The 20840-nt window shown below is 38.9% G+C and overlaps 1 protein-coding gene across 1 annotated transcript in view; it reads left to right on the forward strand.

The window, feature by feature from the left end:
* The window catches only part of cacna2d3a (calcium channel, voltage-dependent, alpha 2/delta subunit 3a), a 629699-nt gene that overhangs the window by 589908 nt on the left and 18951 nt on the right, over positions 1–20840 (forward strand). The window contains exons 30-34 of the mRNA XM_034172543.1: positions 3431–3501; positions 15177–15252; positions 15371–15423; positions 16563–16618; positions 19947–20061. Coding sequence (XP_034028434.1) covers positions 3431–3501; positions 15177–15252; positions 15371–15423; positions 16563–16618; positions 19947–20061 — 371 coding nt within the window. The remainder of the gene's footprint in view (positions 1–3430; positions 3502–15176; positions 15253–15370; positions 15424–16562; positions 16619–19946; positions 20062–20840) is intronic.

A 20840-nucleotide genomic window follows, 5' to 3' on the forward strand; every position in this document is an offset into this window, starting at 1 on the left:
CACCTTCCCCAGGCTTTCACTGTCCTTCACTTGCATGTTCTTTTTTTGTAGCACTCACTGTCTAGCTCTTTATTAATGTTGTTTTTCAAAAGCACAAATTCTTGTGTAATAACATATATTATAATATTTTGAAATTGCATGATATGCTTCTTGGTCACTTTATTTTCCAAAGCCTAGGTTTGCTGACCACCAAGGTGACTGCTGTTTGTAAATAATTAAAAACCACAATTTAAAAAGTACAACCAGAGACTGGGCAAAAAAGTACTGTATTTTCCGGAGTATAAGTTGTGGGTTTTATAATAGTTTGGGAGGTCCTGTGACTTATACTACAGTGCAACTTTTATACTGAAAAATCACACATATGTTATTAATAATAATTAGAATGACTATTTATATAGGACTTTCCCAGAAATCAAAGCACAAAACAAAATAAACTCTATTAATAAAAGAATAAATGACATTAATAAAAGAATAAATGACAATAATAAAAAGTACACTATAATAATGCACAAAAATCCCAAATTAAAGAGCTGATAATATAGAGCAAGGTGTGACTTATACTACAATGTGACTTTTACTCCAGTGCGACGTATATATGGCTTTTTCCTGTTCAAGAGGCAGTTTTTAACAGGTGCGACTTGTACTCAGAAAATAACGGTACATACAACTTGTTGGTAGTGTTGTTGTTGAGGGAGTGAACTAGTCAAAAAATTACAATATCAATATATTTGCAAATATTTAGTTAAAACATTTCAGTGATTCCTAACATTTTGTTATGAAACACTTAGGCTTGCTGTTTTACGGCTTAAACATGAACTTTATTACAGATTACTATAAATATACAATATAATATATAATATAATAATAATATAATATACAACCAGTTGTTGGTTATAATTCAATTCAATTTAAATTTATTTCCTTTATATAGCGCCAAATCACAACAGAGTTGCCTCAAGGCGCTTCACACAGGTAAGGTCTAACCTTACCAACCCCCAGAGCAACAGTGGTAAGGAAAAACTCCCTCTGAGGAAGAACCCTCAAGCAGACCAGACTCAAAGGGGTGACCCTCTGCTTGGGCCATGCTACAGACATAAATTACAGAAATAATTCACAGAACAATTCACGGACGAATATACAAGAATTGCTGTTGGTGCACAGGACAGGAGGGTCTCCAGCACAAATACAACTCCCATCTCTGGATGGAGCTGCACCTTACACGGAGAGAAAAAACAGAATCAGGCATCAGAAAGACAAGCAATACTGTATAATTTGCCAGCATTAATCAACAAGAAAAACAGAAGAAATACTAAGGTGATCACCGGCCGCTAGCCCTAAGCTTCACTAAAAGACCCAGAATTTATGTTAAGTTGAGGCCGCGGCCCACTTCAATTACTAATAACATGAATTAAAAGAGTAAAAAGCATAAAACAAAACTGCACCAGTATGCTAGCCATACAAAATGGAAAATAAGTGCGTCTTAAGTCTGGACTTGAAAGTCTCCACAGAATCTGATTGTTTTATTGACGCAGGGAGACCATTCCACAGAACAGGGGCATGATAAGAGAAAGCTCTGTGACCCACAGACTTCTTATTCACCTTAGGGACACAAAGTAGTCCTGCACCCTGAGAACGTAAAGCCCGGGCCGGTACATAAGGTTTAATTAGGTCAGCTAGGTAGGGAGGTGCCAGTCCATGAATAATTTTATAGGTTAGTAGCAGAACCTTAAAATCTGATCTCACTGGGACAGGAAGCCAGTGAAGAGACGCCAAAATGGATGTAATGTGGTCAAACTTTCTGCTTCGTGTCAAAAGTCTGGCTGCAGCATTCTGAACCAATTGGAGACCCTAATGCTAGACTGCGGTAAACCAGAAAATAGAACATTGCAATAGTCCAATCTAGAAGAGATGAATGCATGGATCAGGGTCTCAGCATCAGCCATAGACAGGATGGGACGAATCTTCACTATATTTCGCAGGTGGAAGAAAGCAGTCCTAGTAATATTTCTAATATGGAGACCAAAGGACAACGAAGGATCAAAAATTACCCCAAGCTTCCTCACTTTGTCAGTGTGATGTATGACACACGAGCCTAGGCTGAGTGTTAACTGGTCAAATTGATGCCGATGTCTCACTGGACCAAGAACCATAATTTCAGTCTTTTCAGAGTTTAAAAGTAGGAAGTTTCTAGACATCCAACTTCTCACTGATGCAAGGCAATCTTCTAAGGATTTTATCTGAACAAGATTACCAGCAGTGATCGGCATATATAACTGAGCATCATCTGCATAGCAGTGAAAGGTAATCCCAAAATGCCGCAATATGTGCCCAAGGGGTGCTATATTGTTGGTTATATGTATGTCACACTGCCTGCACTCAGATTGGCAGTTGCCATGTAGCATCGTTCAGCATCTACGTAAAATATGCTTCTGGTCTATTTTGGCTCTGCCAAGCTGGCAGCATAGCAACCACTTGTCTCTTGTTGATGTAATATGGTCCCTCTGATTGAAGATGAATGTCAGCTGGTCGCTTTGCTTTGCCTCTGTCTCTTGACAGCTTTGTAAACAAATGCTGTCAGAAAAACTATGTAATGACACCATTTGCAAAATACAAAGTGTTTTTCTGCAGTTTATTTAGTAAAACAAAAGTTTTCATGTCAGGAAAAATAACACAGATACTGATATGTTCATGAAAAGCTCATATTTGCTGATATTATCAGCCAACAGCTCTATCAGTCACCACTGGAGGAGGTGGCTGAGAGGAGGGTGTTAGCCAAGTTCAAATCCATCATGGACAACTCCTCTCACCCTCTGCACCGGACTATAGTGGAGCTGAACAGCTCGTTCAGTGACAGACTGAGGCACCCTCAGTGCAAGAAGGAATGATATCGCAGGTCATTCCTCCCTGCTGCTGTCAGACTGTACAATAACACTGTGAAATAACCACATGCAATAATATGTCCACAAATCATGTTCAATATTAATATGTCCACAAATCATATGCAATAACAACTTGTTTACAAATCCCAGCACTAATGTCACCTTATCACATCTAAATTCCACTTCACATATTGTAAATAAGATGCACCTATTTTTTTCAATTCCATTCATGTTTATATATGCATATGTACTTATATATTCTATTTCTACCTCATTTTCTTATTTTATTGTATTATTACAAGTATTATTATTATTGCTTATCCTTGTACACGCTGTTTGATGCACATTTTCCTCTACTCGCACCCATCTTGTGTGTTTTTTAAGAGCTGATGTAACATGTGAATTTCTCCACTGTAAGATCAATAAAGTCTTATCTTCAATGTGGACTTTCATATTGTTTTAGGTGTAGCTCTGTTGTTTTCAAGGTAGTTTTGGTTGTATTTTGTTGCAACTTATATTCATAAAGAATCTCAAATTTGTTTTCCTCTCAGACAGGAAAATTTTTTGGAGATGCTGAGGGTGCTGTAATGAGTAAGCTTCTGCAGATGGGTTCTTTTAAGAGGTAAGCACTACAAACAGCACATCTACATGCATGGGTGTTCTTGCATGTGCGCACATGTGTGTATGAGCATAATATCAGACATGTGGCATGGCCACGACATGAGCGCATGTCTCGCTTCCTGCTGACAGCTCTTTAACTCAGCCAATCCTGTTGGGCTATTCAGGGGTGAACTCTGACCCCCCTCCCTTGCTAAGAGCAGTTCTCCATTAGGGGATTACAGCAAATCTTTTCCTGAAACAAAGGAATTAGGAGGAACTTAAAGTCACACACTTTCACAGATACACATCTTGTTAATATGTAGGATCTACCGAAAAATGCCGGGAGTGTTGGACAGCAGCTTTCTGTGCCTAATTAGGAGACCAGGATATTACCAAAGAGATCTGTAAATTTTAATTACCTACACTCAACAAAAATATAAACGCAACACTTTTGGTTTTGCTCCCATTTTGTATGAGATGAACTCAAAGATCTAAAACTTTTTCCACATACACAATATCACCATTTCCGTCAAATATTGTTCACAAACCAGTCTAAATCTGTGATAGTGAGCACTTCTCCTTTGCTGAGATAATCCATCCCACCTCACAGGTGTGCCATACCAAGATGCTGATTAGACACCATGATTAGTGCACAGGTGTGCCTTAGACTGCCCACAATAAAAGGCCACTCTGAAAGGTGCAGTTTTGTTTCATGGGGGGGGATACCAGTCAGTATCTGGTGTGACCACCATTTGCCTCATGCAGTGCAACACATCTCCTTTGCATCATCCGTGAAGAGAACACCTCTCCAATGTGCCAAACACCAGCGAATGTGAGCATTTGCCCACTCAAGTCGGTTACAACGATGAACTGGAGTCAGGTCGAGACCCCGATGAGGATGACGAGCATGCAGATGAGCTTCCCTGAGATGGTTTCTGACAGTTTGTGCAGAAATTCTTTGGTTATGCAAACCGATTGTTTCAGCAGCTGTCCGAGTGGCTGGTCTCAGACGATCTTGGAGGTGAATATGCTGGATGTGGAGGTCCTGGGCTGGTGTGGTTACACGTGGTCTGCGGTTGTGAGGCTGGTTGGATGTACTGCCAAATTCTCTGAAACGCCTTTGGAGACGGCTTATGGTAGAGAAATGAACATTCAATACACGAGCAACAGCTCTGGTTGACATTCCTGCTGTCAGCATGCCAATTGCACGCTCCCTCAAATCTTGCGACATCTGTGGCATTGTGCTGTGTGATAAAACTGCACCTTTCAGAGTGGCCTTTTATTGTGGGCAGTCTAAGGCACACCTGTGCACTAATCATGGTGTCTAATCAGCATCTTGATATGGCACACCTGTGAGGTGGGATGGATTATCTCAGCAAAGGAGAAGTGCTCACTATCACAGATTTAGACTGGTTTGTGAACAATATTTGAGGGAAATGGTGATATTGTGTATGTGGAAAAAGTTTTAGATCTTTGAGTTCATCTCATACAAAATGGGAGCAAAACCAAAAGTGTTGCGTTTATATTTTTGTTGAGTATATAAACTTCATTTCAGCAGTGCTTGCCTTCAGAATATGTATAAATTCTGGGTAAGAAATCATCACAGAAGTGGTCAACCATGCCTATTTATGATATGAATGAAGCTTAGAAGCTTACAGCAAAGTCTTTACCGACCCACTCATGAAATCAAAAAGGCCGACAAGTGCTTTGGCTGACTGTTTTAACGTTGGTTGATGAGGGATTGTTTAAATTTGAGGTCAGCATGTGGTAAATGAATAATTTGATGTGACGCATGAGCATGATGAGTAATGGAGCTCACAGATCATAACGCTAATGAATCCAGCATGATCTGTCAGAACCCGCTTCCATCTGTGGAGAATTAATGCAGGAAGTTAACACACGGTTTTCATTTGATTAAAAACATTAAAGACATTGAGAGTCCAGCGTTTGAAGTGGATGTGAGCAGTATTTATCTGTCATCAGTGACAGTGGAGATGAAGGCAAATGCTGAAAAGCTTTTTCTTTATCTTTCACTGAGTATTTAAAATATGAAATAAAAATGGATTAAAAAAATTAATATTAAGAAGTTTTTTTTTTAATATGCTCAAGCTGGCTTACAGACCAGACTCATAGACAAATGTTATATTGGCATATGTGCTTCGGCATATGTGCTGCTAACTATGTTACATGACCTAAAGTGCTAATTGGTTCCTGGCGGTGTGGCCGTGGGATTTTGGCGGAGAATTCAACATGGCCCTGGGCTGCGGATAGACTTCAGACCTTACACAAGCACACACACACACAGTTGTGCTCGTGTTGTCACACCATGTATTGTAGTGTGTGTTGACATTTCTTCACTTGATATAGGAATGAGTGTCTAGTTTCTCTCTTTGTGTCCAAGAACCTCACCTACACTGAAGCAGACCTCACACCCTGAGGGTTAGTTAAGCCTTTAAATCCTCTGAGATCCACTCAATATCTTCAAATCATCTATGCACACCTACATCACCCTGAGGAACCTCTCAGAATGAGGGATATTTGAGCTGTCTACTTTCAACTTGCTTTTCATCTCTCATTCTTTTCACATTCATCTGACATAATATGTGGAGATAAAACGGCGTTTTCAGGCAAACTGTTGTGTCTTTATTGCTCCCACACTGCAGGCAAGGAAAGGGAAGGTGACTATGTGGAAAAGTAATGACACTGCTTGATGGAGAACATTTCCAGCTTTAAGCAGATATCCAATTCATGCAAATATCTTGCTTGCTACTGAAATAATCGAGTAGGAGGCAGAACTTTTTGGCCAATTCTTGTCTATAATGACACTTGTCTCTGAGAGCAGGAGAAAGACAGAGAGAAAGAAAGAGGGATGGAGCAAGAGGGAGGCAGATACATTGCATTTGCTGTCCCTTCTTTGTCTACAGTGGTTAAAAACAAGCTGTCATATTAATAATCACATTCTTGCAGCTTACTGGCAATGATGTGCAGGCAAGCAGTGTGTACCTACATTTTTAACATGCTTATGTAAAGCATGTCTGAATGTTGTGCTGTTTGTACACCACTTGACAGCACTAGACTTTGGAAAAGGTTTTTGCTGGTCTAAGAGCAAATGCCTTCTTATAGCAGAAGATATCAACACATAAGAGCTGTGCCCAACTACACCTCATTTTTGACAACATGCCCACAGGAGAACAAATGGCATTGTGGTTAACAGCAGTGATTCCCAGCACTGGTCTTCAGGGACCCCCTGACGTATACGTTTTTCATGTCTCCTTCCTCTGCTCACTCAAATGCTAACCAACACCTCAGTGAGCTAAATCAGTTTTTGGCACAGGGAGAGATGGGAAATGTACAGATTAGAGGATCCCTGAAGACCAGACTTGAGAAGCACTGGTTTGGAGAACGCTGGCACTGGGTGTAGAAGTGAGAGCTGTGTCAGGTGGAAGTTAGCAATGACTTGTGCTCGGCTTTGTGTAGCGTTGTACCAGGTGTGCAATAGGGCCATACATGTTTTAGTCCAGGGGTTCAGTGGCTTTTCAAATTTTCTGGCCCCTTTCAAGCTGATTGGCCTACTTCAAAAGATTTATGGAAAATGTTCACAAGTTCTTGCTAAATGCCATGAATGCAGTAATGCATGTGTTTACACACAATCAAACTAAAAAATTGATACAAACTGTACAATTTCAGAAATTAGCTGGTGTGATTGATGTATGTTTTCTGCAAAGGCATGCAGATTACATAGATTTAAAATTAGTATAACAAAGACCCCGCCATGATAATATTTTCTAAAAATTACTGACTTCGATCTAGAAATGAATTTGTTGTGTGTCCAAGTCTGGCAGAAGGCAGAGACCTTACTTAAGATAAGTGGGTCAGTATGAATGCCAAAACCCTGATTGTGAAGATTTAGACCATCGCAGTGTGCACTTTCATTGTAGTGTTCATGTTTTCAATTTTTCTTATGGCCCATTTGTTCAGTGAAATAGGAAGTTTGGTAGCCTACACCGACCCACAGTCCAAGAAGACATTGTGAGGCCGTCGTGCCAGTGTTAATGTCTGCTCTAGGAAATAGTCTAGTTCACTTTAAATAAAAGCACCACAAAAAGATCACATTTTAGTCATGATACATTTATTGAGAATAAAGAGGCACAGCAGCAATATAAGGGGCAGAAATGTCTTGGTTTGTGCGATAATAGGACTTTTGAAATTTTACAAAGCTAAAGAATGTGATAATTACTAATCACTCATAATTAATGTATTTGGATTATAAAGCAATAATCAATGTATTAACATAGCACTTTTAGTGTCTTAATAAGCCCTCATAAATACTTGAGGAAAAAATGCATATGTTGCACAAAGCGTTGTGAATATTTCCAATTTTGCTAAATTTTCTCAAATACAGTAATATACAAAGGTTTGAGGCACCCCAGCATTGTGATAAGTAAAACATAGTGCTGTTATTATATTACTATTCTAGTAGATGAACAGGAGATTAGCTTTGACATATGTTTAAATGTGCCCATTCCAAACAAATCAAGTTTAGTTTTTTGAAATCTTATTTGACTTTATTAAAAATGAACCAGCTATCAAGTTACATACCTTTTGTCAAAATACCCACAAAAAAAATTGAAAATTTGGTTCACAATCAATTAATTAAAAGAAGAAGAAGATATAAACACCTGATTAAATACAACCCATAAACAATCGGAAACCACTTTAAAGAAATGAAGTTTTGAATGTGAAAATTTTGCTTATTTGTATTTATTTATAGACATGACATAGCAGGGGTGGTGGCCAAGTGGTTATGGTGCTTGGTTTTAGTGCGGAAGGCTCCTGGTTTAAGCCCCACCTCTGCCACATTTCTCTGTGGAATGTGAAGTTGCACCAGGAAGGACATCCAGAGGCAGATCCGCTGTGGCGACCCCAATTAGAAAAACAAAGGAGCAGCCGAAGGGACTTACTTGTACTTCAAATAAAAGCACCAACTCCCCATGGTTCTTGTTCTCAGCAATCCAGAAAGAGTTTAGTGGTGAACACTGTCCACAGGCCCATTCAATTCAAAGCAGGTGTAAATTCTTGTTTCAGAATTTGTTGTTGCTGCTAAGCAACATCAGTTACCCCCCTACATACAATATCAGTTTTGGGTATTTTTTCCGCGGGGTCGGGTATGAACGCATGTAATCTTTCCTTTCATGTGTCAGACAGCATCTTTGGGAAAGTTGTATGGTTTATGTTCTTATGTCTCACATCTGTTATGTCTTCAAGAGTAAAATCACCCATGAGCAGAGACTGAGGCACTGTGATTTGTGTTTGCTGAGGCATTGTGTGACATTATTCATTTTATGCTTTGCACCCTGAAAATTTCTGTAAGCAGTGTTACTTACAATATATCAGCCCGTCACACAGCATTTTGGAGTCTGAGTGCTCTGGAGTTTGCGCTTGTGTGTTTTTGTTATCATGGTGAAGCGTCATTATTTTCAAAGTGTCTGTTTACTTCAGTATTCACCTCACGCTGGCGTGTCTCAGCTTTAAGCACTGCAATCTTTTTGTTTTTGGCCGTCGTCTCCAGAGAAGAAGTGGAAATACTTTGACATTTGCAAACAGATCTTTTAAGTGAATTTGAAGATCCAAGTTTTGTTTGCTTGGCTTCACTCTTTCATGGTGTTTTCTTTCACCGTGCTGAAACAAACCATGTGATTCTATGCAAGATGGCAAAAACAGACTTGATGAATGGCGAATCAGATAGCGACGTAATCATGCAAAAACTGCAGCAAATTCACTGATCAGAGAGAAAAGGAATGAGAATAAAGAACCAGCTGGCTCACAGCCTTTTCTTCGGGAAATAAAAGACAATAAACTCTTTGATTGCAGAGCATTAAAAGAAGAACATGCTTTAGATGCAGATTAATTCTTTCCTTGACATTTGACCAGACATGTCCAAATCTGAACTACTTTATCCTTAGCTAAGGGTACTCTCCATGTCCAAGTCAAGTCTGGGAGCATGTGCTGGTGCTGCCCTTCACGACATGCACAACACCATGAAAGCACCCTGGGTCCTGGATGGGAACCACCCAGGCAGACAATCGGTACACTCCCCTCCCTCCCCCCATCTCAAAAGCCTGGTATCACTGTGAAAAAAAGTGTTATCTTTGACTCAGAAGAAAGTGGTCTCATGTAGCACCGTGTGACAGGTTCAAGGACAGCCAGTGTCACACTCTTGCAACCAAAAACAGTCTTGGAAAAATGTCAGGCAATGTTTGAAATTCCACAACCCACGTCTAGAAATGCAGCTAGAAATGAAGCAGTCTAGCCTCTTTTCTGTTGTTGTTTTGTTGATGTGTCCTTTCAATGAAAAAAAAAAAACATTTTAGTGGAATGGAATCTATATTTTAATAGCCAATTGGCTTGTGTGTGTGGGGGGGGGGGGGGGGGGCTTCAATCACAGAGAAACTGGGGAGAGCTGACATTTGCCGTTTGGTATGCTTATGTAAATTTAGGTCAAGGATGAACGCTGCAAAAATGGAAAGTTGATAGGACTAATTTTTTTTTTAATTTATTGTTTTTGTCACTCAATTGGTTTAGCCAGTTTGGTTAAGTGTCATGTTGCCTTTACCATGAGTAGGAAGTCTGCTGCATTTGATGTCTTCCACCACTGTCTCTGTTTGTGAATATGAAAAAAATGACTGAACTTGCTTGGGCAGAATGCAGAAAAGACAAAATGCTCTGGCTCAGTTTTCAATCTTCTGGATAGCTCGCCACGCTATATTAAAAGTGACATGGCATCTGTGCACATGTATGTGTACTTGTGTATAACATTGATCACAGACACGCTGACATTCACCATTTGGTATGTTTACATATTTTGGGTCAAGGATGAATGCTGCCAAAATGCAACATTGATAGGATTAATATTTTTGGAGAAATTATTAACTATTAGCTAACTACACTGAACAAAAAATAATAATATAAATAAATATAAATATCTGGGGGTTTACATCGACAACAACTTAAGCTGGCACATGCAAGTGGATTCGTCGTTTGTGCCCAAATCTACCAGCGCATGCACTTTCTCTGTCGACTCCGATTGTTTGGTGTTTGCAGGAATATTATGTTGATTTTCTACAGAGCAACTATTGAGTCTGTGTTACGGTATGATATTACTACCTGGTTTTGTAATTTAACGGTTAAATCAAAATCTCAAATACTAAATCTGACAAAAATAGCTGGCAAAATCATTGGTATGGTGGTACCTGTAACTCCCCAAGAGTTGTTTGAACAGGCAATTCTCAGGCATGCAGAGAATATCTTATCAGATGCTTCTCATGTACTGTACCCTGAATATATTTTACTTAACTCAAGAAGGAGGTACAGGGTTCCTCTTTGTAAATATAACCGATATAAACGTTAGTTTATTCCATTGTCAGTGAAGCTCATAAATGAGCAGACAGCTCAGGGAATATAGTATAAGGTCATGTGTTGCGGAATTTGCACTAAGATGTTAATATGTTTTTTTTTACTGATTATGTATTTATATTTTAACTTCGACCTACTATGTGGTTGTTTTAGATGCATGGGTGGTATGTGTCGGATGCGTTGTTGTGTAGCAGACCCCTCTGTCAAAGGCAATTTTCTCCTTAGGGAGACAAATAACACTTTGACTTTAACAATGGATGTTGATAATTACATTCTAGACTCACATGCCATTCCAGCAGGGGGCAGTAAATCATCTATATATTCTAAGCGAAGTGGTGTCTCTGTACATATATGTGTGCGTTCATGCATGATTTTATTTTGTAAGTTCAGTGTAAGAACATATGAATGTAACTACATTAAAAATACAAGGATGACACAAGAAAGTGAAAACACTTATTTCCATTGTGGTCCATTTAAAAAAAAAATCAAATGACAAAATAGAAGTAACAATAATAATAATAATAGTAATAATAATAGTAATAGTGTGTGTGCAAGGTCTGTCCCTAAAGTATCGTACCTTTTTATTTTTTTTTAAACTATATGGATTTGACTCATATGTTTTCACGTCAGACAAGCTTGAACCCTCGTGCGCATGCGTGAGTTTTTCCACGCCTGTCGGTAACGTCATTCGCCTGTGAGCACGCCTTGTGGAAGTAGTGGTCCCGCCCCGTCGTCTGATTTTCATTGTCTGGAAATGGCGGAATGATTTGGGGGTTTTTTCCATCAGAATTTTTTCAGAAGCTGTTAGAGACTGGCACCTGGAAACTATTCGAAAAATTTATCTGGCTTTCGGTGAAAATTTTATGGGCTTCACAGAGAATAAGGTCTGTTAGTACAGCTTTAAGGACCTCTTTAAGGACCCCTTGGACATGTCTATCTCGGCTTTCAATGTCATTCCAACCAGTGATGCCAGTAACGCGTTACTCTAATCTGACCACTTTTTTTAGTAACGAGTAATCTAACGCGTTAATCTTTCCAAGTCAGTAATCAGATTAAAGTTACTTCTCCATGTCACTGTGCGTTACTATTATTTTTCATTGTGGGTCGATAGCAGCATTAAACTTGGTCCGTGGGCAGGAGGTCGGGGTTCGACTAAACGTCCCACTTTCAGTGAGCTGTGAGCTTTTCATCCGCGGTTTTTTGCAGCTGCTCGACTCGTCCTCACCTCTTAAAGGGCGGTGATCAGCACACCTGCACTGAGCTTTACGAAGACATTTTTTCCTCCTTTATTTAGAATTCTGAGCTGAGCTGCTCCGTATCGTCTCGTTAAAAACAGCTGATCCTCGGCGACGCGTCAACAACTAACACTATTTTCCACTCAAATGCACCTAAACTCTCTTTCTGAGGACCACATGATGTGAAAACGCAATAAAACTTTCTTACCTGTAAATCTGGTCATGTTTTCTGCATAAATAAATGTTATCCATTCTTTGTGCTCAAACGCCAAAGCAGGGGCGAATCCAGATGGGATGGGGGCATGGGGGAGGGATGTGCCCCCCCCACAACAGCCCTAGATTAAAGGTCCAGTTTTGAAGCCGTTTTTTACTACAACTACTAATACTGCTTAAAATAATAATAATTTCGACAAGTAAAATGTTTAGAGAGAATTTAAATGTTAGAAAAATGTTAGAATTTAATAGTTACATTTATAAACAATGTAGGTTTGAAATTGCAAGTTTTACTGTTACAGTGCTGTCAACAGTTAAATATGAGGTCAAGAAAGAGGTCTTTATTTTACTTTTTATAAAACAAGTATTTATTTTCATTGAAGTCAAGAAAGGGTGACTATAAAGTGAGTTTTGGCAAAACAGGTATCATTGTCATGTTGAGGTGGCAGAGGGTTGTTGTTGGCAGCTGGGGAAAGTAACTAAAAAAGTAACTAGTAATCTAACTTAGTTACTTTTACAATTGAGTAATCAGTAAAGTAACTAAGTTACTTTTTCAAGGAGTAATCAGTAATCAGTAATTGGATTACTTTTTCAAAGTAACTGTGGCAACACTGATTCCAACTCATTGTAGAAACTTTGCATAATTTATTACCACCCTTGAAAAATGTCAGCTACCCATCTAGAGCCTGTGGCTCCCCACTGGCATTGAACTAGTGTATTTCTAATCATCAAATAAAAGTGCCCACACTCATCAGAAACATACAGTATAGCCTGTTTAGTGTGCGATCATAAATGAGCTTTGTTGTCTCTACTGAGAAAAGTTTTCTGTGACATACTGGCAAATACCTGCTTCTTTTTCCATTGTCTCAGTTGACAGGATGACTTGCTGACATTTCACCCCATGATCTATCTGCCACAGCTGGGTGAAGCGCCAAATTCTGATACCCAATTGTGTATGTTTTTTTTGTTTTGTTTTTTTTTAGCACAAAATAAAATAAAAAAAAATCAGATGCCCAATCTGGACCTGAAGTCTGATGTAATCTGTTGCAAAACTTTAATTTTAATTTAACCTTTATTTAACCAGAATTGAACCTTTATTCAACCATTAAAAGTAATGTTGTAGAACAGTGTGAGCAATTGGAGAAGTTTTAAATATGTTTTAAAAAATTCCTGACATCAGGTCATGTGATCAATAGAAAAGTGATCTTTGATTTTATATTACTATTTAAAAGAACCCATTGGTCTTCAACCAGTTCCTCAAAATAGACTTTCTAAATGCCCTTTATATACTGTATAAACATCAGGCTCAAATTTTGACCTTGGCCTGTGACCTTGACATGACTATTCTCAAAATCAAATCACTTTATCCCTGGCTGCCAAATGCTTGGTCCAAATTGTATCAGAACTGTTCAAGATATTTTGTTCATACTACGAAAGATGGATGGACACCCAAGACCAAAAACAGTATTCCCATATGCTCGACATGCACAGATCTACATAACGTGGAAGGTATGAAAGAACAAAGAGCCAAATGACAAAAAGAAAAACGCCCATCTAATTAGCTAAAAAAACAAAAGAAGCAAACAATTTTGAATGGTCCTGATTGTTGGAAATTGGAAAATGTAACACAAATATCAAAAGACATGTGAAATGAACAATTATACTGTGCTTTTCTGGCCGCAGCATGCTGCTGATTAACACTTGGACATTGATGTAGCTGAGTACATCATATCTGCAATATTTTCCAATGAATAAAAAAATGAGTTGTTGAGACAGCAGGAGGTCAACCTGCTTCCCATTCTCCCATTCCATTCCTTCTAGTAAAGGTGAACAATTTGCCATTTGTACACATGGACAGTATAGGTATAGAAAAAAGGCAGACCAATAAAATAAAATTTACTGTCCCTACAACAAACAAAAAAAACATCCTGCTGGTAGACTCAGCTTTTGTTAATTGATAACCCTCAAGTTTTTATGGCGCCCCGAAGTGGCCACACAGAAAAATATATAAACAGAGGCCACGTTTTACTACATTATGTGCACAAATTTCATGCATATGAGATACAGTTCTTGTGCAGTAACCATGTGTTTGACAGAAAGTCATTTCAGTGGTACCCAAGGGTCCTCAGAAGAGTCAGAATACCAAAGACATCTAGTTGTTCCTTTGGTCACTGGTTAGGATCGGAGTTTAATAACCACATAGTAAGATAGGAAGCACCAGGACACTAAAGACATGGAAGTTTGTTCTCCTGCAAAATATTGCCATCACCAAATACCTCTATCTGGCAACCTCATGACTCCTTAAGCTCTGCTTTGGCATCTTCTGATCTCAGAGGGAGAGGACCCAGATACGTGTACATCACTGGTGAGATAGGTGACTGGCTCTACAAGTTCAATGCTTATCACGGAATACAGATACATTTCTGATGGCCAAATTCAGGGAGTCACTAAAAGGCTAGATCTTAGTCTTGTTCCAGGACCATCACAAGACCAGACACTACTCACTCAGCTTCTCAAGTGCAATCTTGTATGCAAAAGACCATAAAAGCGTGCAAAAGAATTAATCAGTACGTGTGCATGACTTATATCTTGTGCGTATGTATGAGATACACGGGGCTCCATGTGTTTCTACTTAACATCTTTTCTAGGGTTTTTAAAAAACAGTGGAAGGAGTGCGCATGAGTTAGAATGCTGACAAATTACTGCAATAAGAAGAAGCGGTTTAAAGTGTAAAATATTTGGAAATGTAGAGATACGTATCTCCTCTTTGTATTTGTTTCCACCTTTTGTTCCTGTTTACTTCTCCATTCTTTCTTTTTCTTCTTTATTGGTTTAGGGTCACACTGTATGACTACCAGGCTCTGTGCTGGGTCTATTCAGAGAGCAGTGACAGTGGACATACAATACTCGATGTAAGTATCACACATTAATATGCCAATGAATCCTTTTTTTGTTGTTGTTTTGTTTTTTGCACAATACCGCCAGTGTGCTGCACATAATGTGTCTTTTTGTTTTGTTGCCTTTCTGCAGCCGTACTTTGCCTTCTTCTCAGCTGTGAAGTGGATCCTCACTGAACTTGTCATGTAAGACCCATATGATTGTTCATGTATGTTGTTTTTCAGGACTCTTAACCGGAACTTCTGCAGTTTGATGAGGTTTACTATGTTTGTGCATACATATTATCTGCATGTTTGTTTGAGTGCCTGCACATGTATGTTGATGCGCTCATCAGCAATCATAAGCAGTAATAGCAACCTGATGTTTCCTTTAGCTTGGGTATTCATTCCGATGGTGCACTGGTGTGGTTGCAATCCCACTGGGTGGTCTGATGCCGATAAGTGCATCATGGGAAAATTGTGTTGTCAGTGCTAATTTTACTTCCTGTCAAGCTACATATGATTTCTTATTTCAGATGTTTCTGATTTTTGACACTGCTTTATTTGCACTTAATTATAAAAGTGCAAATGAAACAGCATCTAAAATCAGGCCTAGTATAATGCAACCTGTCCCCAGCAGATTGTTGGGGACATTACATCCCCATTGGTTAAATAATTTTGATGGTTTTACTAAAGTACAGCAAAGACTTGTTTAATCAGGGTTAACATCCAAAATGTTCAGGTAGAGCAGATCGAAATTAGGGAATAACCCTGTTGTGCCTGATGAATTCCAGACGTTCAAATAAAAATAAGACTTGCATTGTCCTTAGGAAAAATGGCATCAATAACGCCAGTATACACAAAACTGCTGTAAATAAAGGGACAAGCTGTATAGATGTATAACAAAAGCACATGATCTCATTAATATGTATACACATTTTGAGTTGACACTAAATTTAAAGAATACTGATTTAAAAAAAAAAAAATTCTCACCGCTACATGGAAGGGAAGTGTGAGGGCCAAACAATACCAGGACTGTAGCTTACTCAGCAAAACATTGTGATGAATTTTCTGGCACTGCATACTAGGTGGACCCACCTTCTTTACTCTGCATTTGGGATTTTCATTAGTTGTCAGTTATAATCATTAAAATTAAAAGAAATAAACACTTGAAATATATCAGTCTGTGTGTAATGAATAAATATAAAATACAAGTTTCACTTTTTGAATGGAATTACTGAAATAAACTTTTTCATGATATTCTAATTATATGATCAGCACCTGTACAAGCATGTGTTGTAACATTTTTTTTTTTTTTTTTTGGTTTATGTGTTTTCTATATTTAGATTCCTGGTGGAGTTTAATCTGTACAGTTGGTGGTACTCTGACCTCACAGCTAAAGGTAAGAGCACTCTCCGTGGGCACTCTTTCTCAAATGGAACACAGTCAGAATGGATTTGTAATAAGGTGAAGTTTGTGGAACCAGAAGATTTTTACAGTACCATTTAGAAATACTGGATTTACTGAAAAAAGGCAACATATAAAGCAAAGAAGCTGCTAAAATAATGAATGAATAAAGCATCTAAATATTGAATAACGTCCATAAACCATTTCAAGATAAGTTAACTTACATTAGCATTACTTGCATGTCCATCCGTCCATCCATTTTCACCTGTTAGTGCGATATCTCAAGAACCAGTTGACCAGTTTCATTTATATTTAGCATAAGGGTGTACTTGAGTGATCCCCCGACATGAGTCGATTACAGTGACTTTGGGGTAAAATTCAAAGTCACAGTGAGATATTCAAGATATTCTCATTGCCACCCTACTTAGTGCAATATTTCAAGAACCAGTTCACCAATTTCATTGATATTTATCATGAGGGTGTACTTGGGTGATCCCTTGACATTTTGTAATCTGTATATGTTGTTGACATGAACAAGCGAAGCTCTTCAGCATCTCACCAGGTCCTTCAGACTTTTTTTCAGTAAATTCTTCTGGGGAGCATTAGCATGGCTAAAAATGTTCCCAGTAATGTTGACCTTTGACCCAAACCAGTAGTGTTGTTCAAGGTGGACTATGCATCACACATGTGATGTTTACTAATATTCTGATCTTTAGAGTAGGTGTTATTGAACTTCCAAGGAAAATGTATGTTTTGAACTTTGACCTGTTGACACCAAAAATCATGAGGGTTATTGGAGTTGGACAGTGTATGATACATACTGAGTTTAGTTCCATTTTGTTGTTTATAGCAGGCATTATTGTGTTTAAGCACAAATGTTGTATTGAAGAAAATGCTTTCAGTGACCTTGACCTTTGACCCAGTGACCTCAACATCAGGCAGGTTCTGAAAACATGCGGCTTAACATGTAAACCAAGTTTGGTAACAATTTGGTATGCAGTTATGAAAGTTACCACAGTTGATGCTAACAATTATTAACTGCTGTTAGCATCATCTGGAGAATTGCTAACACTAACTTTGATTAGCCTTTTATTTAGAACAGCCTGTCACTAGGCGGCCATAACAAAGGACTGTTTAAATAGTATGATATTATACAACTGAAGATCTAATTAATTTCTGAAAACTAACCACTGGGTTTATATAATATGTATAGCGAAGGTCTTCAGCATCTCACCATGTCATTTAGGTCCTTCACACTTAATTTTCAGTAAATGCTTCTGAGGAGCATTAGCATAGCTACAGACTTTCAGCAAAGCACCCCAGACCTCCCAACTACGGCCTTCTTAACCCCCTGTCATTTTAAGCATTTTCTTTATTTGCATCTCACAACCTGGAAAGTCCTCACCATCTCATTTAGGTCCTTCACATTTTATTTTCAGTAAATGCTTCTGGGCAGCATTACCATGGCTAAAAAACTTCATGCAGTTTACACACTAAATAGTCACTGGCTGACCTCATGTGCTGTCAAGGTGCACGCTGCTTCTAACTTTAGCGTTCCCGGATTCAATGTCGACCCAACATTTAGCATTTCCTGTTTCAGTGCTGACTGTGCACTGAATTCCCATGAGGTCTCCGCTATTCAGATCTCCTCTTTCTCTTTTTTTAAATTTTATTTTCTTTTTTTAAATTGAGAAAAACAAAAAGTTACACAAAAACCTTACAAAGGATAAACATACCAGCGCAAAAACAACATAATGAAAAACTGGTTAATATCCTCTGCTGTAGCTCCAGGAAGTGTTCAACATCTGACATTTCCTGTTTCACTGTGGGCTCAAAATTTGGCACTTCCTGTTTGGGACTCCCTGTATCATGAGTGACCTCACACTGCTTGTGTGGTGCTTCGCTCGTAAAATCAATTATTGTACTCGCAAACAATTTTTTAACAGATCCCCTAATAAGCTTCTATGCTAACCTGCCCCATTCATATCATGAACATTTCACTGGTCAACTAGTGTCAACCCAACAACAACAACAACAAAACAAAACTATATAAACAGCCACAAAACACAACACACAAATGGCAAAACACATTACCTCAAATGACACGATTACCGGAGAGTGTTTCTGAGGCTTACTTGGTTTTATGATCTGTAACACTATGTGTTGTTTTGGCTGTGGGAAGTAATATCCAATTTATGACAGGAGAAAAATAAGGCATCTGTTCTTTTTTCATTCATTCTGTCATTTTCTTCCACTTTTCTCTTAATATATATATATATATATATATATATATATATATATATATATATATACAGACACACACATTTGTGCAATTACTGCAAAGTTATGAAAGCAGAGATGCTTTATGGAGTGTTGCACACTATTTCCCTGACTGGAATCAAAGCCTTCGCCTCGCAATGTCATACTGTAGCATTAATTCCAGCCAAAGCTAATATGAAAATATTTCATACATTAAAAGAGAAAAGACTGGCGCAAGAGAGACGACCACAAATTGAAAGTCTATAAAGTCCTTTCTTTGCACACTCTTATCCCGTATGAAGTGAAGTCGGGCATCGCTGCTTGCCAAGCGGTCGAGACAATTTCACAGCTGGCTAGCCTTAGGTCTTAGCGGCACATTCTATATCTTTTTACAACAGGGACGCGTGCTCATGACACATGACCCAAAGACACGTAACACAATCTGCACACCCTGTGAAGCAGCACTAATCCCAGACGTTTGCACATATACTAGGCTGCATCTCACATACATACAGTGTAGAATACAAACACACACACACACACACCATTGCACAGTTGCTGAGACTCAGAAATTAAACTCATCCACTCATGTAATACACATAATACTCCACCATCTGCAATGAGCGTGCCAATCAAACCCATCACGTCTTCAAACTTTCATCATTAATATGCAAATACGGATATCAGCTGCTTAATCAGGCTTTTTATTTACACTGGTCCAGACTAGAAATTGTCAGGTTTAGCTGATCTTTTTTTCTTGTGGAAACCTTTCAAGCCTCTGGGTGGCAGGAGAGCGTAAGAAAAATTGTGGAGTACACAGGCCAAGATTGAAAGTGGAAAAATCTCTATGAGGACACGTTCTGCTTTAGAAACGTTCCTTTTCTTCAAACGTTCCTGTTTGCAAGGATGTGGTCTGTTTTACTGTTTGCGCACAATTTATTTACAGAAATATTTTAGGCTTATGTTTTGACCTCAAATTTCAAAGTTCAGTATCGTTCTCACTGACTGCTTTGCTTCCTTGCTTGATTCTTTCATTGCATCCTTCCTTCCTTCCTTTCCTCCAGCCCAGAGGGTAGGTCGAACCATGCAGTTGCCATGTGACACAGAGTATCCAGCGTTCATGTCTGAAAGAACAATCAAAGAGAACACAGGCAACATCGACTGCGACGGCTGCATCAAGTATGACACGCACACACACAAAACAATACAAACATCTATTTGTCAGAAAACCAGCTGGAATTCAGCTGGCCAGTGCAAACAATCAGTGAGAAAAGATTTATCCTGTTACCACTCATCTTGGCGAAATATTCTCATTTCTTTAATAACAGATAATTTGAAACATATTTAAATCATTTATTGTCAGTTGAAATCCCTTTTTATCCAGACAGTGCATCAGAGACACGCACACGGACACCCGGCCGGTGTCCTCCGGCAGTTTGAAAAGTAAGGCGTTTAGGGATAAGGGAGAGAGGTGGAAAAAAGTCTTCCTTTTTTTAAATGGGAAAATGAGTGTGGTCCCCATTAACAATTTGGGCTTTTCTGTCAGGCAATTGTGGAGTGTTCTCTGGATCCCTCCAATGGGCCCTTCATTGCTCCCAGCTGTGGAGCTGCCAGGGTGGCTCACATCCCCGATGTGTGAGTGTTTTCCTTGTGTGTCTGCTGCCGGTGCAGCCCCATAAGGTCAGCGGGGTAACCGCTGCACAGGGTGCCAGGAGTGAAATGTGGTTGGAGATGCAGTCAGACCTGCGCGTGCACACACACACACACACACACACACACACGATCACACATTCTCTGCACACAGATGCGAGTACACTTCAGGAGCGCATGTCCTCCATGGGTGACATCGCGACTGGATTCAGCATGTTTCTCCGACCTGTCAGCTTCAAATAAATCTTTTTTAAAGCACAATGAATTTGACAAAGTGAAATGGAGTTTTTAATTTGTATTATATGCGA

Source organism: Thalassophryne amazonica, chromosome 6 (assembly GCF_902500255.1).
Source record: "Thalassophryne amazonica chromosome 6, fThaAma1.1, whole genome shotgun sequence".
NCBI lineage: Eukaryota > Metazoa > Chordata > Actinopteri > Batrachoidiformes > Batrachoididae > Thalassophryne > Thalassophryne amazonica.